This window comes from Emiliania huxleyi (genome assembly GCF_000372725.1).
Source record: "Emiliania huxleyi CCMP1516 unplaced genomic scaffold EMIHUscaffold_60, whole genome shotgun sequence".
NCBI classification, from domain to species: domain Eukaryota; phylum Haptophyta; order Isochrysidales; family Noelaerhabdaceae; genus Emiliania; species Emiliania huxleyi.
This window is the reverse complement of record NW_005197506.1, coordinates 423,494-448,839: the sequence shown is the minus strand read 5'-3', so window position 1 is coordinate 448,839 and position 25,346 is coordinate 423,494. Positions and strand designations below refer to the sequence as shown.

The following is a 25,346-nucleotide window of genomic DNA, read 5'->3' as shown; positions in this document are numbered from 1 at the left end:
CAGCTCGTCATCGTCGAATCGCCACTGCGCAACGACAGGTTGCTCCACAGAAAGGTGGTCATGTGGGTGGGGGCGGCGCGAGCGCCGCTCCCCACCGCCCTCCGGCCCCTCCTCCGGTGAAGGCACACTCGGGCCCGCTTCTCCCGCAGCCGGCACCACGTGCTCCGCGAGGAGCGCCTCGTAACGCGAAACATTCGCCGCAAGGCATAGGCACATACCACCGGGGCCAGAGCGAATGCCCGGTGCAAGACAAGCTGGCACCCGCACGTGCGGAGCGAGAATGTTGCACTGTATCCTCCGAGCCCCTCTGCTCTTAGGGTGGAGGCGTCCTCCTCATCTGAGGACGCCCCATCCCCGCGGCACTTGCCACCGCCGCCGGACCCGCCGCCGCCGGACCCGCCGCCGCCGCCGCCGGACCTGCCGCCGCCGCCGCCCCCGCCGCCGCCCCCGCCGCCGGACCCGCCGCCGCCGCTCTTGCCGCCGCTCCCGCCGCTCCTGGGGGCGGGGCCCGCGCAGGGCGCCTCTAGTGTATCTGAAGAGAGGATTCAACTTTGGGGGGGGAGCCGCTTTGTCTGTGGACGGCAAATCGTGGAGTTGCGAGTCACGCTCGGGCGGACAGCATCGATGCCGTCGCCGGACACGGCGGCGAGGCACACGGGCGCCGGCGTGGCGCGTCGGCAGGCGCACCACGAGCGGATGCGTGACGAGCGCGCTCGGGAGGCGGCCGCGGGCAACGCGGAGCTTCCGCCGGAGGACGACGCGGTCGAGATGGCGAGCGCCGCCCAGCTGCTGGACAGCGTGCGCAGGGCGACCCTCCATCAAGTGGCCGACCACGGTCGCACGATTCGAGGAGCGGCGGTGCGAGCACTGCGGCGGCGCGGTGCGGCTGCGATGGCAGCGCGAACCCCACGCCGAGACCGCAGCCGTCGAGCCGCTCGCGGTGGGCGCGGCCGCATCGCTAGGCGAGAGCTTCCGGGAGACGTACTGGGCGTGGTACAATCTCTCGGCACGGGCCGCGATCGGCAACGCGGCGTACGCGGCCGGGGCGGCGGCGACAGCCGAGGCCAGCGCGAGCGAGGCGGCAGACGCGCCCCTGCTGGGCGCGGCCGTCGACGAGCTCGCGCTCGACGACGAGACGGTCGCCGAGGCGATCGCGGCGGTAGACGGAGGCGACGGAGTGCCGGGCTGCGGCGATGATGCCGATGAAGACGCGGGCGATGACCGCGGTGCGTCGCAAGAGGTTTGATATTGGAGTGCGAATGTGAGTCGCGTGATAGGGTCGTGTGTGGCTAACCTCGGGATGACGAGCGAAAACTCTGTCTGGCGGGTGTCCTACGATACGCCAAGTCCCTACCTAGCTAGCCCGTCTGCCGCTGTCTGTGCCGCAGGGAAAGGCCCAGAGCGAAGGGGGAAGAACTCTGAGAGAAAGAGGACCGAGCAAAAACAACCGTGGGCGAGGGATGACGAGGGCTTGTGCCTGTGGCGTCGACGGTAAACAAAAAAAGGAACGAGGCAGGCAAATTTGGCGCTAGCGATGACTCGCGGCAAAACTTTGCCGTTCGGTTAATGGCCTTGGCGCCCCTGGCGAACATGACCTGGCGGACGTTCATCGACATCTTTGCCGGTGAGTTCGCTGAGCATCCGAACGGGAAGAAGGCGGTCGTCTGGCTGCGAGAGTGCATCAAAGGACTGAACGAGGAAGACCTCCACCAGATCAACTTTCGGCTGCGGCTCGCGTACAAGCGCGCTCGGCGCGCAGAGGCCGAGCCCGAGACGAGGCATCTGACTCCGAGCTACCTGGAAAACCCCGGGTATACCGGGGTATTTTGCGGGTACACCTGGAAACCCCGGGTAGTTTGCCGGTTTCCTCGGTTTCGCCTCAGATTTTGCCCCAGACCAGCTCTCAGACTCAGGGAAACTCGAGAGTTGCCAGAATGGAGCTCCAAACACCTTCTGGTTTCCCTGGAAATTTCCAGAAACGAAAAGTGGTGGGGACCCTCGTTTCCTTTTTGGTTTCCGGAAACATGTGTGCTGGCCAAGTTGGGGGCAAGAGAGGGAGGAGCCCTAGCCCTGGGGGGTGCGCGTTCGCAGGGAAAGGGTCATAATGATAATATCAACGATATAAAAGAAAGAAAGAAAACGGACAACCCAAGGGAGGAACCGCACAATTTTTTCTTTTAGTTCTGCCAGCGCGCTGCCAATGACTGTGCTGCTGCTGGCTTCGATGCTGCTGTCGTCGCTAAATAATTTTGCCCAAGTGGCCACGCCGCAGACCGTGACGCTCAACAACGGCCTGGTCATGCCCAAGCTCGCATTCGCCGCCAACGTGTGGCCCACAGCGACTTGCCGCAACGCCACTCACCTCGCCCTCGACGCTGGCTTTCGCTTCGTGTGGTCGTCGGCGCTGGTGCACTCGGAGTGCCAGCGGGCGCAGCGCGAGGCGATTTCCGAGCACCCGACGGTTCGGCGCGCCGACCTCTTTTTGGCGGGCACCGTCGATACGCAGGGCTGCGCCACACTCGACGACTGCCGCTCGGCCACGCTGGCCGGGGCGCAGGCGCAATTCCGGATCCTCGGGCCCGAGCCGCTCGAGATGCTCATGCTCGACTATCCGAGTTCGGCCGGCTGTGCCGGCATCACCGGGCAGTGGCAGGCCTTGACCGCCCTGTACCGCGCCGGCAAGGTGCGCTCTGTGGCGGTGAGCAACTTTGCGGCTGCGCAGCTGTCGTGCCTCTTATCTGCGGAGGGGGAGGGCGGCGCGGCGGTGCCGCCCGTGGCGAACCAGATGCGGTTCTACGTCGGCCACACCGGGGTCGACCTCGCACTCAACGCGCGGCACGGCATCGTCGTTCAGGCCTACAGCCCGCTCGGCAACGGCGCCCTCATATACGCATCCGCCGCTCCTGCTGCCACCAAGCTGGAGCCTTCCCTGAGCCTCTCCGCCTTCTACCGTAGGCGCCCTCGCATCGGACCCGCTGCTCGCGGCGATCGGCAGGGCGCACGGCAAGAGCGCGGCGCAGGTGGCGCTGCGCTACATCCTGCAGAAGAACGTGACGGTCGCGACGCAGAGCACGTCGCAGGCCGCAGTGCGCCTCGGCGGCGAGGCTGTGTAGAGGTGCGGAGCCAAGCTCTCGCCGATTGCGATAGGTGCACCTCGCCGAGGATGCCGCCCTCTTCGGCTGGAGCCTCGGTGCGGCGGAGATGGCGAGGCTGGACGTGTACCACCGCCGGGTGGAGAGGCTCGACGCGCTCCACGAGGCGACCGCCGGGGAGGAGGCGCCCGCCGGGGAGGTTGTGCCACCGTCCTGCCCGCCCGGCACCGTGCCGTGGCCGGGCGAGGCGTGCGAACCCCTTCGACGCGCGGAGGCGTCCGCGCGCGCCTTTCTGCGCGCAAACATGTTCCCCTTCGACGCGCCAAACACGGGGACGCTCTTCGACAACTTCTCGGCGAGCACTTCGTCCGGCGTCGCGCAGGCGACCGCCTCGCTCGCCCTCTCTGCGCGCGCGCGGTTCGGCTGGGCGGCGAGCGTGCCACGCCGCCTCTTCGAGGGGTACGTGCTGCCGTATGCAAGTGTGAACGAGGCGCGGACCGACTGGCGGCAGCTGCTCTGGGAGGCGCTCACGCCGCAGCCGTGGGTGGAGGCGCTGCCGAACGCGTCGTCGATCGAGAGCGTGGCGGTCGCTGTGAACCGGAACCTGTGGGGCGCGCTAGGCAACCTGACGGGCCGGCGCGTGGCGACGCTTCCAGCAGCCTACCCTGAGCCCAACACGCTGAGCGTTCTCCATGCAGCCTTGCAGGCGCGAGGCGATCCGCTTCAAGTCGGACCAGACGCCGCTCGTCTACGACCCGCTCTCGACCATCCTGTTTGGCTACGCGTCCTGCACCGGCGTCTCGATCGCCTACGTCGACGCGCTACGCACGCTCGGCGTGCCGGCGCGGCTCGCAGGCACGCCCGCGTGGCACGGCAAGCCAGAGGCTGGCAACCACAACTGGGTGGAGGTGTGGCTCAACGCGACTGCTGGCTGGCGCTTCATCGAGGCGGCGCCCGCCGGCGCGGGCGAGACCTTCTCCGACCCGTGCGACAAGTGGTTCTGCAATAAGGCGCACTTTGGGGAGGGCACGCGCGTGTTCGCCGCGGCGTTCCGGAGGGAGGAGTACGGCGAGGGGCGCGCGGCGACGCACTACCCGATGGCGTGGGACCTCGACAACAAGGGCGTGGTGGGCGTCGACAGGTCCGAGTACTATGCGAGCGTGTGCGGCGCGTGCGGCGGAGTCGAGGGTGCCGCGCTTTATAGTGTTTAGAGACTAGCCGCTCGTGTCGTCACCGCCGGGTCCTTCCTAGGCCGGCCCGTCACAGTTATTGCGGGGTGTCGGTTGTAATCATTAGGGCAGGAAAGAAGCCACGCGGAGGAACGGTTTTTTCTTTTGTTATAGAGATGGAAAAACTTGGATGATAGATCGCTTCCGTGTCTCTCTCTCTGCTCGCTCCTCCAGACTCCGACTCGGCCGAGCGTTCGTTTTGATCTCTGGGTGAGTGGGCGCCCGCCCGCCGCCTCTGAGGGGGTCGGCCCCCCTAGACTGAAAACAAAAACAAAATCGAGAAGCAGTCAAAAACAGCCTGCGAGAGCGGCGCTGCGCGCCGCCTACTTCGTGCGGGTCGTGAGTAACCCCAAACGGCATCCCAAAACGTGTAACAGCCGAGACCATCAGATAGGCGGATGGGCGCACGCACCCGCGCAGCGCCGCAAAGAAGCTGGCGACGGCAATGCTTCATGATGAAGGAGCTCAACCGATTCGAGGACGAGACGACATCGAGGATGTCATGTTGCGCGACGGCGTCATCCATTTCGTCAAGCCACATTGCACATTCATCGTGACCGTCGCCACCCTCGCCTACGTCGCCGCCGTCGCCATCATGGGCCTCGCTGCCGAGACGGTGCTGTTGCATCTGACTCAACTCTCCCACCCCCCCTCTCCTATGCCGACGTGTCCCGTGCTCCCCCGTCCGCCGATGTCTCTGCTGTGCCGCCCGGCGGAGCTCTGCGGCGGGCCCTCCTCGCCGCCTTCGCTGCCGCTGCATCGCTGTCGGCTCGTCATTTCTGTCTACGGTCATTGGGGGCTGCCAACGCTGTTCTCTCTCTCTCTCTCCCGGGTCAGCTCTAACCTGCCGTGTCGGGACGTCGCCACCCCCCCTCTCCGCTGATCTGCATGTGCTGCGATTCTCGCCTTGTCCCAGGAGCCAGGTGCGTGCGTCTACGTAGTGTGGGCCCTGCCCCTGGCCCCCCTGTGTTTTCTGTTTTCTGTTTTTCAAAACGCCCGCCCGCCCGCCACCCCGAGGCGGCTCGGCCCCCCACTCACCCAGAGATCAAAAACGCTCGGCCCTCGTCTTCTCTGCACGGCGATGCCGATACATAGACTCTCAGACACAGCACACACTGATCACTGTGATCTGTTGTGTGGTCGCACACAAGGGAGACAGCACGTACACAGACAGCACACCCCGCCCTCGTCTGTGAACTGAGCTCGGCTTGGCTCAGCAAAGCACGATTGAGCCTGGCCACTTGGCGGCCTGGCCTGGCGGGTACCCCCGCATCTGCTTTGGAGTGAACTGTCCCTGAAGTGCTGCTCGCAGCTGCTGCCGAGAGTCAGCGTCCATCCGAAAGAGGTAGAAGACGGACGCCGCGCGTCGCCCCCTCCCAAAGTGTGACTGGATCGTCGGGTGCGCGGCAGTGACATAGCCCGTGGCAATCGACGAGTAAATCGCGGCTCGCTCCTCGTCGTACCAGAAAAGATGCGCGTCCCTCAGCATCTTGACCGTGACAGACGCGAGCTCCTTGCCCTCAAGGTCGACGAGCCGGACGTATGAGCCGTCAACCTCAAGCCAAGCTTGCTGCTCCTCCTTCAAAGTGCACTCCGCCGACCCCTGAACAAAGAAGAGCTTGTACGAGCCGGTCACGAAGACAGGGAGACGCGAGATCACCTTCAGCTTCTTCTCCTGCGCGGAACGGCAGAGGGGATCTCTCGCATAGCGCATGCCGATGCGGCGGGGCACCACGCGGCGTGCAGTGGCGTGCAGCGCGGAGATAGGTGTCATTCTGGACAGAGGCGCATGGCCGACGGACCGGTGTGAGGGCATCCATCGACAGCACTGCGCACTGCTCCCAGCGAGCACGATCCTGAGGCCAGGGCGCGAGTCGTGAGATTCAACGCAATGTGAGCAAGGCGCGGGCGTGCGGGCGCGGTGAGGAGAGCTCGGGGGGCAGGACGCTAGGCAGGACGCAAGCGACGAGAGCGCGAGGCGCGGCGAGGCTCGCGTCACGCGTGCGAGGCGGCGGGTCGGCGCTGCGAGCGCACGCACACGTGACTTGCGAGGCAGGCGAAGCGTGGCAGGCGGCGAACGCGTTTGCGGCGGCGGCGAGGCGAGGCGATGGGGTCAGTGCGCGAACGAGCCTCCACCCCAACACGCACAGAGAGGCGCCGCAAAAAAATTAATGATGCACCCAAAGAACTCGTTCTGCGTGTGATGGATCCGCCGCGCGATTTCAAAACTGATAACTTAGCGCGTCGCATGTGTGACGTGTTGGTCCGATCCAGCCTTGTTGTGTGGTTACTGGTGTCAAGGCTCACAGACGCCATCATCACATGATCTCCGCGCGGTCCCGACTCATCCCAGACAGAGAAGTACATGGACGGCACAATACATGGACGGCACACCTATCGAAGACTCCTCCCCTCTGCGCGCGCGGCAAGAAATGCGTCGCTCAAGTTGTCATGGTCAGTGTCGCGCGGCCACCATGAAAGTTTGCGCAACCCGGTCAGGAACGCAGCACGCGTGTCCTCGACGGCGGACTCGCTGATGAGCGACAGCCCGTAGACAAGGAAAGCGGCACGGCACCGGCTTCGCGGCCCCCTCAGGCCAAGAATCGGCGCACCGTCAAGGTAGGCGAATCGGCGGCGCGGCGGCGCTGTGGTCGCTGTGGTCCGAACCACTAAGTCCCCGAAGAGATCGAGAGCATCTACTACTGGGGGTGACGCGCTGAGTGCGTCCTCGACCCGACTGAAGAGCAGACAAAGGAAGTGGGCAACACTCTTACTCGCGACGGCATCAGCACCTGTTAGGTTGCGGATGCTTCGCGCGAGCTCCGATTGCGACCACTCTGATTCGATGACGGCGATGAATAGTTGCATCTGAAGATTGCTGCTGTCGGCAAGCGCAACGCTCGATCTTAGCTCCCCCAACCGAGTAGCGCCACCAGTCAGAGCATCGGGCGTTATTAAGTGATTGGTCGGACGCGTGCGCGGGTCAGAGCGAAGCACAGCTCGGAGTGCGCACATTAGAACCGCCTCCGACCAGAGTAGGGATTGGCACTTGCCGCGGGCCTGGGGGTCGACCCAGTCAGAGTCGCACAGCGCGTTCCACACCGCGTCCCGGTTCCACCCGCCGACAATGAGTAACGGCGTGCGGCCGGCTGCCAGCGCCTCCGCGGCGTTGAACGCTGCCAGGGCCGTGTCCGCCTGAACACTCCCGTGGCGGCCGCCGCCCAGAACCATCTTGCAAAGGACCGCCGCGTCAACGGCGCGGTGGTTCCCGCCTCCCTGACCAATGGTCTCGTCTGCCTCCTCGTCGCTCACGGCCCCGTCGACATCGGCGGCGCTCCCGGCGGCAGCCGCCCCCCCCCCCGCGCCGCCCTCACCCCCCTCCCCGCCCACACCCCCCTCCTCTCCGGCGGCGCCACCGCTCAACCACGCGGCCGCCGCGTCAGCGGCGGGGGGCGGTCCATCGGCAATCAGATTATTGACCATCGCCTCGATCCGTTGAAGGCGCGTCGCCTCGGAGGCGGCGAGTATTTCCCTCGTTCGCACCGCGATGGCATTCACCAGCCGTTGCTGCCTGCGGACGTCGGCACCGCGGCGCTCCCCCACCGTGTTTGCTGTAACGCCAGTGTACAAGGAGGTCGGCAAGTTGATGTCACCCTCGGGGCCGATCGATGTGCCTGCGACCATGTAATTGCAGGAGCGGACGTCCAAAGATGACGGGCCGAGGCGCGCAAGCAGAGGCGAAAAGGTCTGCGCCACATCGCCGGAAAAGATCTGAGCGCTGTCGACTTGTGAGCCAAAAAACGCCTCGTGCCTAAAGTAGGCGGGCGACACGGACTCGACCGGCCGCAAGCGAGTGCTGCCCTGCGGGTCGGGGTCCACCGACTCGATGGCCGCCAGCTGATAACGAAGTGTCGCCGTCGCTTCGTACCGGTCGTACACAGCAGCAGCGAGGTCTGCGTGTGCAATTTCCTCTGCTGACAGCGCGCCGGGGCCGACGTCGATGCGGCGCCAGTAAGCAAAGAATGCAGCAACGAGCCGGGCGACGGCATACCCCTTGAGCCCGCCTAGCTCGGGTACGACTCGGCCCGGGCCCCCACCCAGCATTTTGACAACCGTAAAGTCAGCGATGCCCTCCTTGGCGGAGTCGAGCCATTTGCTCGGAGGAAGGTATGGGCCTGCTTGAGGTTTCGCTGTTAGCGCCTTGTGGTACGCGCTGACACCTGCTAAGCGCTGCTCCCAGCCGCTCTTTTGGCCGGCCGCCGTTCCGGCCCCCGGAAACGTCCACTGCAGGACAAACCTGGAACCGGCGACGCGAAGCTCGGACTGATTTGTGGTGTCCAGAGGTTCGCAGCCGTCTGCGAGGTTGTACTGCAGAGCATTCACAGAGTCCTGAGTTACCAGTATTAGCCGAGTGGTTCCGTCGACCGCCAGCTGCATCGGCGAGATGCCCAGAGTGTCGAGCAATTGAGAGCGACTCACCGAGTGAGGTGGAAGCTTCTCTTTGAGGGTGATGCCAACGATGAAGCCGTCGGAGAGAACAGGCTGCGCCTCGACCCAGTCGCCCATTCTGGCGCTCGCCAAGTCGAAATCTCCCAGGTCGCCCTTGGCGATGACCCGTCCGCGAATGCCGGCAGCGGAGCCACGAGGATATAGAGTGTCAATCGCGCTCGGCGGCAGCTCAAGCATTCCATACACGACATTGTCCGGGACCGCGGTCGCCGATGCATCCAGCAGCAGCCCAGCGAGGCCGTCCGCGGTGGTCGAGAGGCTGGCCGCGGGCACCCTTTCCGTCTCAAGTCGCTGACTCAATGTGACTTTCCCCGTATCGACCTTCGCACTCTTTGGCATCGCCTGCACTCAACGAAGGTGCGCGGCGCGCGTCGCTGTTTTCTTTTTCTTTTCGCTCTTTAAAGGCCTTTAAGACAGCATCGGACTAGAAGCAAAGTTTTTCTTCTGGATGGGATGGACTACCCCCGAAGCAGTCTCTCAGCAGCCTTGCAAAGCGAGCCGCGCCGCCTGCGCGTCCACGCCCATTTGCGCACGCGGGACCTATGTGAAGCGAGTTCATCAAGAATGATCCGTCCTGACCTGATGCATTTTGGCCTTTCGGGGACGTGATGACGATCGGCGTGCTGCAAAGAATTTGATGTTGCGCATGTTTCTGTGCTCACAACCAGTGATTACCCAATCCTCTCAAACAACGCGACTCCTCTCATTTGAGGGTTTGATCCGCAGAAGGATCCAGAAGGGGGGCGCAGCCTTCGCGCAAAATCTGGCAGCGGATCCGCGCAGAGCACCCCTGAAGCGGCTGACAAAGGGCCGAAACGGCTGACAAAGGGCCTCAGACCTGGTGTTCAGGGGTGCTCCAGTCTGCTCCAGTCTGCTCCAGTCTGCTCCAGTCTGCGCAGTCTAGCGGAGTCTCTGACGCAGTCTAGCGGGCATCGCGGCGATGGAGGACCACGCGTCTAGACGGGGGAGCTGCCTCTGGTAGCAGCAGCCCGGCACGGGCCGCATCGATTCCATTCACGCTGTCGCCATCACCCGTGAACTTCGCATCCGCACGAGCCGCGGAGTGCATTGGTGACATTGGCCCCACGCTGCTGTCTCAGGACCACGAGGTGTTCGCCGTTACTTGGGCGCGGGCGGAGGGCGGCGCGGAGGAGGAGGAGGGCGGCCCCATCATTGACGTGGGCGGGCGGACCCTCACCGACGGGGCGACCCCGCTGACGCCGCTGGTGTGGGCCTCGCAGCTGGCCTCGCCGGCCGGGGTGCCGCTGCCCGGCTTGCGGGTTGTAAACCGCACGGACCATTACCGCTGCAAGTCGACAGGCGGCATTGCGTGGCAGGCGGCTGTCGCTAGACACGCGGCTTGACGCGGCGAGCGACGCTCAAAAACAAAGGCGCTTCGTTTCCCCGGCCGCCGCGAGGGCGGGGGCGCGTAATGGTAGACGTAGAAAATTATTGCCTCTCGGATCGCGCGATGCGCCACACGCACACCCCGAGACACGCACACAGCTGACCGACATGACCCGATGCTCCCAGTGCAGAGAGGCCTCAGGCAGAGCGCAGAGATAGGCGAGAGAGGAGATGAGAGCGACAAGACTCTGGCATGTTGTGCGAGTATATGGGACAAAAGCGTCGAAAATGTCCCAAAAGCGTGACTCGAGTTTGTTGCAGCCCCACAGCTGGCGCGCGCTGCCAGGAAGCACCGCTCGCGTGTCGGCCGCACTCCCTGGCACCCAGGGAGTGCGGCCGACCGACCAGACCGATTAGGCTCGACGCCGCGCTCGCTGTGGGGCTGCAACAAACTCGCCGCCGAGCGTGCCACCGAAGGCGTCCCGTCGGAGGTGATGGAGTGTGAGACCTGAGGCTGCGGAGGTGACGCCTGAGGTACCGGCCCGTGCACAGCGACTCAGCCGGCGACCGCCACGGGCTCAGACGAGACTTGTCGACTCGTTCCGGCTCAGCTTCACCGTGGTCATCGGGCGTCTGTCGACGTCAGGACCACCCATACAGCTCGCGGGTTTGAGGTCGCAAGAGCCAAGATGGTGGCGTTTGGACATCCCAACCATCACACAAGACAGCCTGTAGGTGATGGCGGGACGGCGCAGTGTTTGTGGCACTCGGCAGTAGGCACCCGCGGCACGGCCCCGCTGTCGGCTCTCGCGGGCTGCAGAACCGGCCCCAGAAGGGGACGTTCCGGGCGAGTGTGGCAGCTCCTTCGCTAGTATGGGCACCCTCTATATCATAGCACTACTGATCCTGGTCATTAGAGCTGCCAGGGATAGCGTCAGGAGCCGGTAGGAGTCAAAACCCCTCATATTTGAGACATCGTGTCCCATATACTCGCACAACATGCCCTCTTAAATAAGTTTACACCTCGTACCGTTCGAGCTCGTCGCCGCTGTCTGCATCCTCCGGCTCGGGCTCGGCCGCCGGCGACGGCATCGGTCCGAGCGCGGCGAGGCGGGCGTCGTCGCGGCACTCGGGCGCGCAGTAGGGCACGCCGAGCGCGGCGAACACCTCTTCCTCGGTGGCCGCCGCGAGCGACGGGCCTGTCCACACGCGCGGCCCGGAGTTGTTGTCGCCGCTGCGCTTGCACTGCGCGAGCCCCTGGTCGGACAGTGTGTAGCCGAGCTCCTTTGCGAGGAGGCGCAAGGAGCGATTGAAATGCGTGCCGCCGGTGAAGTAGATGAGCGCGAAGGGCAGCTGGCACCGGGCGTAGGACTTGATGTCGATGCGGCGCGCCACACCGCCGCTGCCGCCGCCGCCGCCGTCCGCCGCGCCCTTCGGCTGCAGCACGCCCATGTAGGTCTGCGGGCGCTCGGCGCGCCGCGCCTTCCTGCCGTCGCCCTTGCTCTCTGCGGCAACGGCGTAGCCGACATCACCCCGCCGGTGCTTTGCCGGCGGCGGGGCGCTGTGCGCAGCCTTGCGGCCGGGCACCTCGTTGTTCGACCAAGGTACCTGCAGATGGGCGGCGAGGAAGCCGCGCTTCTCCAAGTGCTCGAGCAGCGGCAGCAGCGGCACCGCTCCGCCGCCGTCCTCCTCGGACTCGTCGAGCCACGTCCGATAGCCGCCGCAGCCGCTGTCGCCGCCGCTGTCGCCGCCGCCGCCGCCACACGACGCGCGGACGATGATGACGTCGAGGTCGTGCGAGGACGCGGCGCCGCGGCGGTAGGATCCGCACGGCCCCCACACCTCAACGGCGTTCTCCCCGTACACGGCAGCACACGCGCGCTTGAGCAGCGCGACGCACGCCTCCGCCTCCGCCCGCGGTATGCGCTGCGCGATGTCGTCGTGGAAGTGCAAGCAAACGCGAGCCGCCTCGGAGTTCTTGAGCACGCCCATCACAGCGCCCGCCGCCGCACCGCCGCCGCCGCCGCCGCCGCCGCCGCCGCTGCTGCGCTCCCACGCCTGGTAGTCGCGGCGATACTGCTCTTGCAATGAGGCGAGGCCCGTCGCGCCCGCCTTCCACAGCCGCTGGGCCAAGCCGCGGCCGACCCACTTAACGGTAATCAACTCCGCCACCGCCTCCCATTGCCTTGCGTGCGGCGAGCGCAGCTTTTCGCTGAGCCTGGGGAAGCTGCCGCCACCTCCGCCGCCGCCGCCGCCACCGCCGTCGCTGCCACCCTCTCCATCCTCGCCGCCGGCGACAGCAGCCTCCGCAGCGTCCGTCCCACCGAGCGAGTCGAGGATCTCGTTGATGTGCGCCTCCATTCCCGAGCCCGACTTGATGGCGTACCCGCCCCGCCTCGCCATCTCCTCGCCACTCGTCACAGCCACGAGGGACCGCTCGACTGCGCGCGCCGCGTTCTCGTAGGCAAGCGCGTGATACTCCAGTGTCTTGCCCTCCTCCTCCACCCTGATGAAGCCGGCCATCCGCCACAAAGGCTCAGCTACCCGCGCATTCCACGCTCTCACCCGCGCGGCGGCGGTGACGGCGGCGGAGGCGACGGCAGGGTCGGCCGCGGCGTTGGGGGCAGCGGCGGCGCGGAAGCAGCCGAAACTGCGCGCCCGCTCCCGAGCGGCGGCCTGCCTCTCACTGTCCGGCCCTTCCCACGGCATCAGCCGAGGAATTCGCCGCGCTGAGGTGTCGTCCCGACCCCGCAGCACCCACTCGAGCCCGGCGCAATTCCGGAACTCTGTGAGCCGCGTAAAGCCGCCTGGCCACAGCCGAGAATCCGGCGCGCCCGAGGCTGCCGGGACCCAGCGATGCTCCCTGCCGTCGATAATTGCCACCTCGTTCGGGTCGTCGCTGCCGCCGCCACTGCCGCCCTCGCGACCCGAGTCTACGGCTGCTGCCGGCGGGTCCGCTGGATGCGCGACCGCCGGACGCGGGTCCGGCAGAAAAGGCGGAGAACTGGCAGGCGAGGCGGGCGAGGGGGGCTCGCGGCGCTCCACCTACGGACGTGCGGTGGACGGTCACGGACGTGGACGGCAGCTGCCCCGCCCTCGGCCAGAGCCGCAACCGCGTCGGGGTGCAGGTGCTTGCGGAGCACGCCAGTCCGCGTGCCGTCGGCCGAGAGGACCTTGGAGCACTGCCCGACCCACTCCTGCGTGACGAGGCGCGGCCACTCGTCCCGCGGGATGGTCTTCAGGGACAGCAGCTCCTCGGCGCGGCGATGACACTCGAGTGTAACGTGCGTCGCCTCCTGGACGCCACCCACCACCTCTCCACCGCCGCGCCGCACCACCCCCTCCTGCACCTGCTTGCACAGCCGCGTCGCCACCAGCAGCCGCACGCCACGAAAAATTGTCTGCCTCGTGCGCGGCTCCTCCGAGCACCACTCCGCCTCCGCCGCCTGTGCCTCCGCCGCCTCCGCCTCCGCCTCCACCTCCGCCTCCGCCTCCGCCGCCCCTGCGGGCTCCGTTTCCACCACCGCCGCATGGCCGCCGTCTCTCGACGAGATAGCGAGCGCTCCGCTTCGATGCGGCTCCGCGGAAGGCGCAGCGGAGGATCCGGCGGGAGCGGCATTTTTGTCGCCCACGGGGAGGAGGCGCAAGGACCACCCGCACCAGCCATTGAGCTTCTTGTCCTGGACACCCGCGCGTCCCGCCTCGGCGTGCGGGACGCTGACGAAGAGGAGCGGCGCGTCAGGCGCCTCGCCTCTCAGGCTGAACGGCGCGTTGCCCGCGCACGGCACGACGAGGGTCCGCCGGTCGCGCTCGAGCTTGGCGCCGTTGAGCCAGGTGTCGTTGAGGGCGGATAGGTGCGTCGCGTAGACGCTGCCGTCATCCACTCGCTCCAGTCTGATGTGGTGCTTGGAGAGGTGCGGGTTGTGCGGCGCTGTGACGTCGCCGTCCTTGCCAATCACAATAGTTGGGCTGCAGAGTGGGACGGGACGGCGGCCACACAGGGAGTTATGCGGCACGAGTGAGCCCCAGTGCTCGCGGTCGCGCTTTGGCATTGAAGAGGATGGTAAGGGAGCACGCCGTCTGGGGAGGCGCCTCACGGGCCACGGCAGAAAGCCGAACCTTGGCTGACTGCGAGCGACGCGTCCCGCTTATCCAACTGAAAGGCCTCGGGGGGCGCCCGGGTTGCAACTTATTGCTGGGTATGGTAGGTATTCCCAAAGGGTCGTATAGTCCTGACCGCCCAAGACTAGCCCTCGACAGGGGTGGGGGGGGTATGGTCCCTCGGCCCCTCCCTCTACTGGTCTGCCGCCCCGCCGAGCCCGCCCGCACGCAGCGCCATGAGGTAGGAGCACGCGCCCGTGTCGCGGAGCTGGCTGCTGCAGCTGCTCCACGCTCTCGGCTGCCCCGGGGGCACCATCGCGGACGAGCCCGAGGAACACTCCCTCGTCGCCGAGTTCGGGATGTACTACAAGTCCCCCGAGATTGCGCCGCTGGCGCAGCCGGCCAACCCGCTCGAGGCGACCAGCCGAGCGGGGGCACCCACCGGAGGGGCACCCGCATGCGCCATGCCGATGGAGGACCTCGCCAGTGCGGTGGCCCGCGGGGCGGCCGGCGCGGCGGCCATCGGAGCCGCCCGCGCGGGGACGGCCAGCGCGGCGCCTGCTGGAGCTGGTGCGGGTGCGGCGACCGGCGCGGGTGCCGCGCCCGCCGCTCGCCAGGCGATTGCCAACTTCGCCGCCGCTCGGTGCTGTGGAAGACGGGGTATGGTGGGCGTGGGGGGTGGGGCGGGTTTTGGGTCCCGGTGGCTGGGTCTGCGCAGCAGGCGGGGGGTATGGTCTCGAGGTGGGTTGCGTGATGCTACCATACCCCGCAAAAAGTCCGAACCCTGCGCCGCACGCTGCCGCACAACATAAACCGCGATTCCACCTGCCCCTGCCGTGTGAAACCCAGTGTACCCACACTGCCCTGCCCGGCCCAGCCCACAATGCCCAGCTGCGAATAACTGCCCGCTCGCGAGGTCTCGGAGAAACTTGGGATACACGCATATATGAGGCGAGCCCGCCGGTAACTGTTTTGAGAATCTGTTAACAGAAGAAACGCACAGAGAGGCTAAAGAATTTTACAACAAAACTCCCTCGCACGGCTAAAGAAAACGATCACCCGTCCGTCCTCCCATCCCTCCCTTGGGGTCTGTTGATAAACATTACAAGACTCCCTCGAGTGCGTCACGGATGGCCGCCTGTGCCACCATGCGCTTCGTGCCTTCGAGCAGGCAGCGGCGCGCATACCGCAAGCGCTCGGCCGTGTCGAGCGTGCCACAGGCGAGGGCGCGCTGCGTGGCGGTGAGCGAAGCGCACGCGGCGAAGGAGAGCAGCAGCAGCTCGGCAGATTCCTCGTCCGGCACGCCCCATAGCGCATGGAGCCGCTCGAGCGAGGCGGCTGGGGCTGCGTCCAGATCCGTCACGCAGAGCTCCTCGCGCATCCGGGCGCACTCCTGCTCCAGCCACGAGCCCGGGTGCGTACCGCGTCCCGTCGGGACCACCATCCCGCTCAGCGTCCCTACCTCGTCGCTGAGGAAGGAGCCGGGGATTCTGACAGGAAGAGGCGTCGATCTGAGCTTCCGCCGGATGGTATCGTGCTGCTCGGCTGTGGAGCGGAGTTCGGCGACGAGCTTTCGGATGTCGATGTCCGGCTCGGCGCGGCCGTCAAACGCCGGCCTCGCATGCGCAGTGAAGCAGCGATCGTGCTCGATCTGGCTTGCGTGAATTCTTCCCACCGAAACGACCTCGATCAAGGCGCCCACCTCTTGCCGCCGCGTCTCGCGCACGTTCAGCAGCGTGGACACGCCAGCGCAATGCGGCGTGGTGGGAAGAACGCCGACGCAAGCAAACTGCATCTCGTTCAGCGCTGCCAGATCATCCTCCCTCTCGATGAGTATCCGCCTTGACTCGCCGGGCAGCAAAACCCCGCACGCGTCGACCGGCAAGTGGATTAGCGGCAATGACAGGGGCTGAGCATTGAACCAAAGCGACGCACCCATGAAAGCAGACGGTGCGGGATTGCTGGAGGCGGAGCAGTCTGCTCTAGCCTCACACGCACGGCGCACCGGCTGTCTGTGCGAAAAAGCGATCCAAAGGGCCATCACGAAAGGACGTCTCACAGCTTCGAAGAGCGATCTCGAGAAGAATTTGCTCTGCGCCAAGAGGCCGCGGGGGGGGGTAGGCTGCATGCATGTTTCCTCGCCCACCCCGTCTCGTTTCCTTTCCGTCCGTGTTTCTCTACAGCAACCTCTCGTTTCCTCTTTAGTTTCCCGGGGAAACTCCGTGGAAATCAGCTGGTTTGTTTGGGCCCCAAATCAGCCAAATCGGCAAAATACCGGGGTATTTTGCGGGTACACCTGGAAACCCCGGGTATACCTGGAAAATACCCGGGTAGTTTGCCGGTTTCCTCGGTTTCGCCTCAGATTTTGCCCGGAGACCAGCTCTCAGACTCATCGCCACATTTAGCCCAAAAACTGGAAGTCGCGGCTGCCTACCGGGGGCCGCGAAACGGCAACAGCTCCACCGGACCGCATCTCGATCGGCGTGGCGCGACGAAACGGCGCGCAGCTCGATGAAGACCGAGACGGCGCCGCTCCGAGCGGGCAAGAAGAAGGGGCCGCAGCCCTCGTGCGCCAGCCGCAGCGCAAAGCGTTTCAAAAACAAGCTGCTGGCCGCATCTGATGCAGTGGGCAACTTCATAGTGGGCAACCTGATCATGGCCGTCTCGAAGGGCTGGGCCGACGTGGTCGCTATCTACCTCCTCGGCATGGGGCCCAAGTGGTATTGCGAGTACACTGGCTCTGAGTGCGCGCCCATGGTGCGTCTCGTGGCACCACCTGCACCCACACCAAACAAACGCCGTCCGTGCGGCGTTACTACACTTGATTCGGAAGTGCGACGCACCTACCGCGGCCATGGTCTTGCATTAGTGGCGCCGGATGATGCCCCGAGACCCGTCTGACGACACCCGCGGCCCCGCCCGCCCGCATGTTCTCACCCCCAACCCTCCCGTTTACCCTCTCCCTCCCTTCAGCGTGACCCGCGATCCTCTGCTCTCGTACTCTCTCTGCCGCGCCCCCCCCGCGGCCGCTCCTCATGCACCGTGGTCCTTCACAGGCACCCAGCTGGAAGTGGGCGCTCTACACGCTTGCGATGGTGCCCGTCATGGGGTGCGTGAGCACCACGGCGTTCAGCGACCCCACAGCTACGTAACCTTCGAATCACCCTGCCTCAGGCTGGTGAAGCACCTCGCGGAGGATCACATCGAGAAGCGCGAGGAGCGGGGGCTAAAGCCGATGCGCGGCACCAATCTCGTTCCCTCCATCTCAAACATGATCATCGGCTGGAGCGCCGCCAACGCAGCGGGGCAGCTCATGACGGAGATGCAGGCGGGCGGACATGCGGTGCTGCAGAGCGCGTGCTGCGGCCAGGCGCGGGGCTTTACGCGTCGAGCTGCGAGTAGGAAGCCCGAGGCTGCCAGAATGACGAGTATGCGCCCTGCCTCGGCTTCAACGTGGTGTATTTGCTGGCGTGGGTGGCTGCCGCGGCGCTTTTCATCGCCGCCGTCAAGCCGTACGTGGAGGAGATTGAGTGGGGCGACACGGCGCGGATGCTGTCATGGGATTGCCCGAGATTAACATGAGATCGACATGGGAATGCATAAGGCGACCGCGCGAGGTGTGACCGAGAGTCCCGCGATGCAGGCGCTGATTGATTGGCTCGAGGACTACAGCGAGGACATGCTAGCGATGTTGGTGCGCGCCTTCACAGTCACCGTGATGTGCCTGGCCATGCGGGTGTTGTCAGAGTACATCTACGACGACGTGGGCGAACACGCGATATTTCGCTTCAACATCCTCTTTGCCGGCTTCATGACACTGGTGGGCTCTGTGATCAGCGTCTCGCTCGAGAAGATGGAGCTCAATCTGATGCCAGCGCAGGGCCCGCCGCACGTCTTAACACCCCTTTGTATGCCCGTCCTGCGTCGACGCCTCGGCGACACACTGTCCCTAGGCAAGCCGCGCGGGATCGCCTCCACGGCGATCGAGCTCTCCAACCTGACCCAGAGCATACTCTCATGGATTGCGGGCAGCGCGTCTGGCAACTGCCGCAGCCTTATCTTCCCCGTCTTCGCAGCTACGCAGCTCTCGCCCGGCGTCTTCGCGACCTGCCTTGGCCTGACGGTGCTCTTCTGCATCATCGCCGCTGTCGGTCTCGCCCTCACCGCCCACAAGGGCGAGGCGCGTGACGACGACCGTGCGACAGTCGAGCGCTACTACATCACAAACCTGATCGGATTCTTTGTCGGCTGGTGCGCTCCAGTCCAGCCTGCAGCCCACTGTGCCGCCAGCCCCGTGCCTTCAGCCCCCTCAGTGTCTCTGCCAGCGTCTCCCGTACTTTCCGCCCCCAATCTCATCCGCCCACGCACCTCGGAGGCCGTGGGCCCCGGCGTCGCCGTAACCTGGGCGCGCACGCGTGCCGCGCGCGCGCCTTGCGAGTAGGTGCTTTGTCATCATCACGCAGATGGGTGTGGCGATGCTTGAGAAGGCGATCGAGCCGCAGCTCCAGAGCACGCGCGATGGCATGGGCGACGCGGGCGTGTTTGGCTTCAAGTTCTCGTCGCTAATCAGCTTCGATTGGCTGCTCGCCCTCGTCCTGATGCCGCTGCTGACCTACATCTTCTTCCAGCTCTGCTTCGTCCTCACCGACTTTTACGGCAAGCTGGCCGGCATGGCGGACGACGAGATTGACGACATTATGGACGCGCCGACGGATGACCTCTTTGGCGACCCAAAGATGGTGGCCGCGAGGAGAATCGCCGCTCGCGCGTTGCAACGCTCGGTGCGGAAGAAGCGCAGCAGCTCAAAGTCGAGCGGCGGCTCTGATATCGAGGAGGCGCCCTCCGATGCCTTCGCCGACGCCTTCAAACAGATCTTCAAGGCGTGACGGCGACGGCGAGGACCGCGCACCTTCCGCTGGCAGGACGGCCTGGCCTGTGGTTACGAGAGTAGGCTCGAGCCCATTCTGCTTCGGCCCTCCGAGATTCCCACACTGCATAGAGCTCTACGCGACGCCAAGGATGCTATTACGGAGAGGTGGAGACCCCGCGGCGGGGTGGGGTAGATTTAAGGGCGCACTGACGCCAACGTGACATGAGCGTTTAAGATAGGGACCCCTATTTCCCTCTGTTTCTTGATAACAAGATTGTCTCCGATAAGACTCTGAGAGAGCGAAAAGTTCAAAATTCTCTTTTGCGGCATGTGGAAAATGGCGGACTGGCATGGACCATGGTGTACCTGTGCACTGCGGGCGGTAGGTAGGTAGGCGTGTTTTTCTACCGGACGCGGGGGAGGCTGCCTCGGGTCAGCCTCGCCCGATACCTCCGCCGCTGCGCCGCCGGTGCCGACGGTGACGCAGTTAGGCTCCGGGCTCGCAGCAGCTTTGGGGAGGGTCAGGCATTGGTGCGGCCACGAGCGAGTAGCGCGCGCGGGAGAAGCGCGGCTAAACAGGCCGTGCCAACCCACGAGCGGGTTCGGCAGGGGCTGGCCAGGCAGCAGACGGAAAAATTCCGACCCCGCGTAGGGCTGGAATCCAGCGCGTTCTCTTACACGAGGGATGCACATGGCCTCGCTCTACGCGCTCCTGCTGCTTCTTTGCTCGCCTGCCGCCGCCTTCCGGCTGCACTCGTTCGGCCGCGCGACATCGACGCCTTGGCAGCGTCGCTCTGCCACACCGGCGCTTCGAAATGAAGCGGAGCCTCTGTCGTGGAAGGAGCAGATTGAGCGGCTGCTGTCGCCAGAGACACCGGCGGAGGACCGCGGCATCCTCGCCCGCGACCTGCTCGCACGCGGCGCCGAGATCGCCACCGAAGTCTCTAGCGGCCGAGTCGACTCGCTGCTCACCGAGTCGGCGGCGCGCGACCTGGACAGCGTGCGGAGGCAGGGGTCTGATCTGCTGCAGCAGGTGCCCTCGCTGCTCGAGGGGGACGGCCCTGAGGCGCTGCAGCGCGCCGCCACCGACGCCGCGGGCGCTGCGCTCGAGCACGGCCCCGGCGCAGTCGCGTCCCTCCTCGCCGAGCCTGGCCGTGCGGCGGCGCTTGCGGAGGAGGCTGCGGAGAAGCCGGCGTACCGGGTGGTGAGGGAGGAGGAGGGGTTCGCGGTGCGTGAGTACGCCTCGCACGGCGTCGTCGCCGTCGACATGGGCCTCTCCCCCGGCGCCCACCGAGACGTAGCCGAGATGCGGCGAGGCGCGAGCGAGGCGTGACGGCCTGTGGAGAGGCGCTGTTCCCTCTCCGTCTCTCTCTTCACACCTCTCTCTTCACACCTCACCCTCTCTTCACACCTCTCTCTTCACACCTCACCCTCTCCTCACACCCCAGGCGCCGACCTCGCCGCGCAAGTCCGCGAGGGCGGCTCCGCCTTCTCGGCCCTCACCGCCTACCTGCTCGGCGCGAATGGGCGCGCCGAGCTGCTCGGCGGGAGCGCGCCAGCACGCATCGACGTCGCTGCGGGCCCAGACGGGTCCGGCTCGGACGCGTCCGACTCAGACCGGGCGGGCTCCAAGCTCAGCTTCGCCCTTCCGCTCAAGTATTCCGCCGCCACCGCGCCGCCGCCGACCGCGACCTCGCTCCGGCTAGAGCAGGCGCCGCTGCAGCTGCTCGCGGTGGCGGACTTCCCGGGCGTGGCGACGGCGCAGGAGGTGGAGCGGCAGCGGCAGGCGCTGCTCGGCCGCCTCTCTTCCGCCGGCGTGAGCCTGGCGGACGAGGCCCGGCGCGGTGCTTTCTCGGTCCGCGGAAGACGAGATCACCGACGCCCGCGACGAGTCCGCAACGTTTCCGCGACGGCTGCCGTAGGTGCTGCAGTACGACGCGCCGCTCACCCCTCCGTGGCTGCGGCGCAACGCGCTGGCCGTGCTCGTCGAGGCGCTGCCAGAGGCGGAGGGCGGCGCGGAGGTGGAGGGCGGCACAACGCCAGAGGCGGGCGGGGCGGAGGCGCTGGGAGAGACTGACGATACGGCGGAGGCGGAGGCGGAGGAGGGAGCGGGGCAGGCAGCGGGGCAGGCGGAGTGGGAGGCAGCGAGGCGGGCGGAGTGGGAGGCCGCAAGGCAGGAGGCGGGGCAGGCCGCAAGGCAGGAGGCGGCGGAGAGCGCGGGCGACGACGCAGCAGTTCCGTCGAGCGCCGACACGACCGCGGCGCAGCTCCGCGACCTCGGCGATGACGAAGCGCCTTCCGACGTCGACTAGGGCGTCCGTGGCCGACGCCGACCGCCCGATTTGGCCAGCACCGCGCCCTCAGCGGGCGAGGCTCGTCCCGGATCCATGAACGGGGCTCCGGCTCTAGTCAGTACGTAGTCGAGGCTCGAGCATCGAGCACATATGACGAAAGGCGCCGACCCGTGTGAGTCCCATGGTCGGGGTGGGAGCGGTGTAAATTGGATGTGCATGTTGCAAATAAGAGACCCTATAAAATGAACACGCGCTTCGCCGGGGCCCTCGCGCCACAGTGACCCACAGGAGCAGGCCGGTGGCGGCGCGTCAGGCCCCCCACGCGTGTTCCATGCACTGTAACGTATACTCAAAAGTAGTCCTCCGGTGCATCCTCGTAGCGCACTGCCACTGGAGACGCTGCTTGGGGTGATGACGTCGGGCCGTTCGCAGCTGCCGGCTCATCACCCCTCCCGGCGCTTGCGCCATCATCGTCGCGCGGCTGTCCACTGCCCTTCCCTTCTGCAGCAGGCCGTCCGCGAGCAGGCCTGTCGCTCGCCAAGACTCTCGCGGCCCGCAGCCTCTCTTGCATCCCGCGTACCTCCGTCTGCGCCCGCAGGCGCTCACGCGCCACGTTTTGGTCCCGCGACTTTGCGAGCGAGACCACAAAGGCGCGGACGGTGGACAGCATGGCGACGTGGTCCGACGCTGTCTGCGACGGGTGTGCGTGCCCGAGGTACTCAGCAGCGCGGCGCAACTGCTCCTGCGTGTCCGAAAAGTGCTCCTCGACTGTATTGCACTCGCTCTGCACCTCGGCCACAAAGGCGTCGAGCAGGAAACGAGCGTAGAGACCGTCGATATGGCCTTTGGTGACACCTGTGCCAGGCGCATGCGGCTGCTCTACCGACTGCCGCTCCACCTCCCGCCAAGCGCGGGGCAGATTCCCGACGCTCGCTCGCAGCACCCGCCACGCACGTATGTTGAGCGAATAGGCGGCCGTGGACCCGGCCAGCTTGCTATCGAGCGGCTGCAGGAGGGGCGTGCGGAGCAGTCCGAGAAGATCGAGTCTCCTCAGCAGCGCTACTACGTCGCCAGCGTTCGCCGCCGATCGCCGCACGACGGACGCGTCGCCCAGCCGGACTGTCCCAGGTGTGGAGCGTCTCACGCAGCTGAGCGCGCCAGGGCACGACTCCACGGCGTCGGGAGGCGGCTGCTCGTCGCTGATCATCTCGGTGACGTGCGGCGAGGTGGGGCAGCTGAGTTGCGAGGAGCGGGTCGAGTTTGTGCTGCGCACGCTCGCAGGGCTCGCCTGCGCGCACGCTTCCTCGACAGCAGCAGGCGCGGCAGGAGACCGAGCGGGCGAGCTCGCGAGATCGGTCGCGGCGCGTCTGCCCGATATGCGCGCCTCTGCCACCACCCGCCACGGCTCGCTCAGCTCCGGCCCCGCGCCGGGGAGCCTCGGTGGGGCGCTCGCAGCCGGGCCACTTTCAGCCGTCTCCCACCCAAAGGAGTCCTCGACAACCGCGTACACGGTGAAGGACGTCGCGATAGGCCGCCGAATGGCAATGAGCACGTGGTGCTCCTGCCCAGCCGCCTCTGACACCAGGCAGCCAGCTGCCAGGGCTGGCTGTCCGTCGGCTCCCACCCCACGCTTCACCTGCTCCGCCCTCGGGGCGCGCTGCTTCTTGCCCCATGAGTGGAAGTTGGGCTCCTGTCTCCAGCCGGGCAAGAGCACCCACCACACGGAGGCCACCTCGTCTGTGGCTACCGAAAGGAGGAGGCGGCTCTGGTCATAGGCACGCAACTGAGGGTAGCCCTTCGCCAAGGCTGGCGCCGCCGGGCACGGCGGGAGCAGGGCCAGCTCGGCCTTTGCCAGGACGAGCGTGGCCTTGATGTGCGCAATCTGGTCATCGATCGATCTGATCCAATCCTTCGCACCGCCACTGCCCGTGTCGGTGTGAAAGCTGGCGGTCCCAGAGAGCTCCGTCGATAGCAGGTCAATGGCGTCGCCACCCTCGCCATCGGGCAGTGCCTCCGAGGCCTTGCGCTGCATGAGCTCCGCGACGAAGTTCATCAGTGAATACTGCGGATCGACGGAGGACTTGACGGCAGAGAGCGACGGGAGGACGTCGAGGCGGAAGCCGCGCGCATTGCCGCGAGCTGTGCCTCCATTGAGGACGTTCCCGACCTGTAGGCAGAGTTGAAGGCACCGGCGTAGCATTGGCGACTGGAGGACCTGCTCCGCCGCGGTCCGCAAGCTGTCCACGTTCGCGCGGACGGCCAGAGCCAGCTGTTGGAAGAGCGCCATCAGGGAGAGCACCTTGAGCTTGCGATCGAGGTGGTCAATCTCGGACATGCGCACCGCAAAACGCTCCGCCTCCGAGAGGCTGCTCTCGACCGAAGGATTCTCCGCCAGCTCCGCGCGCAGCACAGCGGCCGCAGCGGCCTCGTCGGCCGTCGGAGCGATACCACTCAGGGCGACGATGTCTTCCAAGGCGAGCAGGCCCTGCGCGTTGAAGGAGGCGACGGCGTCCGAGAGCTCCTGCGCCCCCGCTGCCAGCCCCGCGATCACAATCTCGATGTTCTGCTTGCGTTTGGTCGTCAGGATCTCGACGCAGGCAGACGAACCGCTCATAGCCGCAGAGCGCGGCGTGATCGCCCTCGCCTCTCGATACTCAAACCAGTGGCACAGGCGCTCGAGGGGCTCCGCGCCGAGTGGGACCTCGTCGAGCGACGCCCAGAGTGAGGCCGTGCTGATGCTGCCGGGGGCAATCTTCTTCCAATGAAGAGGCTTGAGCTTGAGCTGGGCTGCGGTAGGCTCGGTCTCGAGGGATGAGCAGCGGGAGGGGGGCGGCGGCGGCGGCGGCGGCGGCGGCGGCGGCGGCGGTGGCGGCGGCGGCGGCGGAGCGATCGCCGAAAGCGGTGGCGGCTGGAGAGAAGCAGCCTTTATAGACGCCGGTGCTAGCGGTGGCGGATGCAACGGCGGCGGCTGTGCCACGGGCGGTGGGAGCAGGGCATGCTGTGTAGCTGGCACGGGCGGTTCAGGCGCGGTGACAGGGATGCCGAGAACGGTGTTGCCACTGCATGGATCCGCCGCGGCCGCGGACGGTCGCGAGTCATCCTGGTTCTCCGCACGTGCGGGAGGATCGTTCCCGTGCCGAGGCGCTGACGAGGGCTCGTCCACATTGTATGGCTGCACTCGCTCGCCGGCAGCAGCACCAAGCGCTTGGAGCTCAAGAGCGAGGCTGCGGGCGTTCCCCAGGATCGCATCGCCATCGCAGCTCACAAGGTCGAGAACCTCGCCGGCATGCCCGGCGAGCAGCCGCTGCGACCGTCCAAGCGCCGCGCGACCGGCTACCGCAGGCGTGCTGCCATTCTCAGACTCAAAGCGCCGCGTGTGCAGCTGCTGCCGCAGTGTAGCGAGGAGCGCAATCTCCGCAGTGAGCTCCGCGACAGTGAGCCCATCGATGACGTCTCCGTTTGCTGAAGCCCGTGTCTGTGCCCTCCGCGTTGACATTTGTCTGTGCCCTCCGCGTCTTGGTGTCCACCTCTGAGTGCTGCTCATAGCGCAAACAGGTCCTCCGCAGGACGGACGCACGCACGCCTCGGAACCGGAACTTGAGGAAGTGAATGCAAAGTCTCCAAACGGGCGAGATCGCACGCATTCACACACAACACGTACACGTACACTCGCGCATGCTGACGTCGCTAATGGCTGTCCGTCCTCGACTCTGCTCTCTGGTGAGTCTCTGCCTCTCTGGGTCCGTGTGTCGTGTGTGTGACTGTGTGACACTCAGCGGGGCCCGGTTTGTTTTTTGTGTGAACCAGCGCGCAGCGCCATAGGCACGACGTATTTTCTTCTCAACAACGGGTCTGTGAAACGCATGCGCGTGACAGCTCTGACTCACTCGTCACAATATCAGTG

At 66.2% G+C, this 25,346-nt stretch overlaps 8 protein-coding genes across 8 annotated transcripts; 4 read left to right on the top strand and 4 right to left on the bottom strand.

Moving 5' to 3' along the window:
* Positions 1–624: 624 nt before the first annotated feature.
* Positions 625–1,246, top strand: EMIHUDRAFT_214246 (hypothetical protein; the record flags this gene model as incomplete). The annotated part of the gene is made up of 2 exons (XM_005764257.1): positions 625–835; positions 924–1,246. 2 exons carry the CDS (start codon positions 625–627, stop codon positions 1,244–1,246), a joined length of 534 nt encoding a protein of 177 aa, XP_005764314.1.
* Positions 1,247–1,566: 320 nt separating this feature from the next.
* Positions 1,567–4,303, top strand: EMIHUDRAFT_214245 (hypothetical protein; the record flags this gene model as incomplete). The annotated part of the gene is made up of 6 exons (XM_005764256.1): positions 1,567–1,832; positions 2,182–2,951; positions 3,045–3,073; positions 3,148–3,732; positions 3,806–4,000; positions 4,088–4,303. The coding sequence occupies 6 exons, from the start codon at positions 1,567–1,569 to the stop codon at positions 4,301–4,303; spliced, it is 2,061 nt and encodes a 686-aa protein (XP_005764313.1).
* Positions 4,304–9,467: 5,164 nt separating this feature from the next.
* On the top strand, positions 9,468–10,194 carry EMIHUDRAFT_214243 (hypothetical protein; the record flags this gene model as incomplete). The annotated part of the gene is made up of 2 exons (XM_005764255.1): positions 9,468–9,484; positions 9,777–10,194. The coding sequence occupies 2 exons, from the start codon at positions 9,468–9,470 to the stop codon at positions 10,192–10,194; spliced, it is 435 nt and encodes a 144-aa protein (XP_005764312.1).
* Positions 10,195–11,194: 1,000 nt separating this feature from the next.
* On the bottom strand, positions 11,195–12,169 carry EMIHUDRAFT_214242 (hypothetical protein; the record flags this gene model as incomplete). Its single annotated transcript, XM_005764254.1, has 3 exons — positions 11,195–11,548; positions 11,624–11,872; positions 11,954–12,169. The coding sequence occupies 3 exons, from the start codon at positions 12,167–12,169 to the stop codon at positions 11,195–11,197; spliced, it is 819 nt and encodes a 272-aa protein (XP_005764311.1).
* Positions 12,170–12,885: 716 nt separating this feature from the next.
* EMIHUDRAFT_214240 (hypothetical protein) lies at positions 12,886–14,229 on the bottom strand (the record flags this gene model as incomplete). Its single annotated transcript, XM_005764253.1, has 4 exons — positions 12,886–12,906; positions 12,935–13,222; positions 13,291–13,582; positions 13,838–14,229. 4 exons carry the CDS (start codon positions 14,227–14,229, stop codon positions 12,886–12,888), a joined length of 993 nt encoding a protein of 330 aa, XP_005764310.1.
* A 1,023-nt stretch (positions 14,230–15,252) lies between these two features.
* On the bottom strand, positions 15,253–16,122 carry EMIHUDRAFT_357655 (hypothetical protein). The gene is made up of 2 exons (XM_005764252.1): positions 15,311–16,122; positions 15,253–15,273 (listed from the first exon to the last, which is right to left on the bottom strand). The coding sequence occupies exon 1, from the start codon at positions 15,720–15,722 to the stop codon at positions 15,381–15,383; it is 342 nt and encodes a 113-aa protein (XP_005764309.1). The 5' UTR covers positions 15,723–16,122; the 3' UTR covers positions 15,253–15,273; positions 15,311–15,380.
* A 3,717-nt stretch (positions 16,123–19,839) lies between these two features.
* Positions 19,840–21,460, top strand: EMIHUDRAFT_214236 (hypothetical protein; the record flags this gene model as incomplete). The annotated part of the gene is made up of 4 exons (XM_005764251.1): positions 19,840–20,445; positions 20,626–21,003; positions 21,071–21,133; positions 21,416–21,460. 4 exons carry the CDS (start codon positions 19,840–19,842, stop codon positions 21,458–21,460), a joined length of 1,092 nt encoding a protein of 363 aa, XP_005764308.1.
* Positions 21,461–21,791: 331 nt separating this feature from the next.
* Positions 21,792–24,938, bottom strand: EMIHUDRAFT_214235 (hypothetical protein; the record flags this gene model as incomplete). The annotated part of the gene is made up of 2 exons (XM_005764250.1): positions 21,792–24,245; positions 24,456–24,938. 2 exons carry the CDS (start codon positions 24,936–24,938, stop codon positions 21,792–21,794), a joined length of 2,937 nt encoding a protein of 978 aa, XP_005764307.1.
* Positions 24,939–25,346: the final 408 nt, after the last annotated feature.

Coding starts and splice junctions, on each gene's coding strand:
- EMIHUDRAFT_357655 (XM_005764252.1), bottom strand. CDS start 15,722: ATGGTGGTCCCGACGGGACGCGGTACGCACCCGGGCTCGTGGCTGGAG.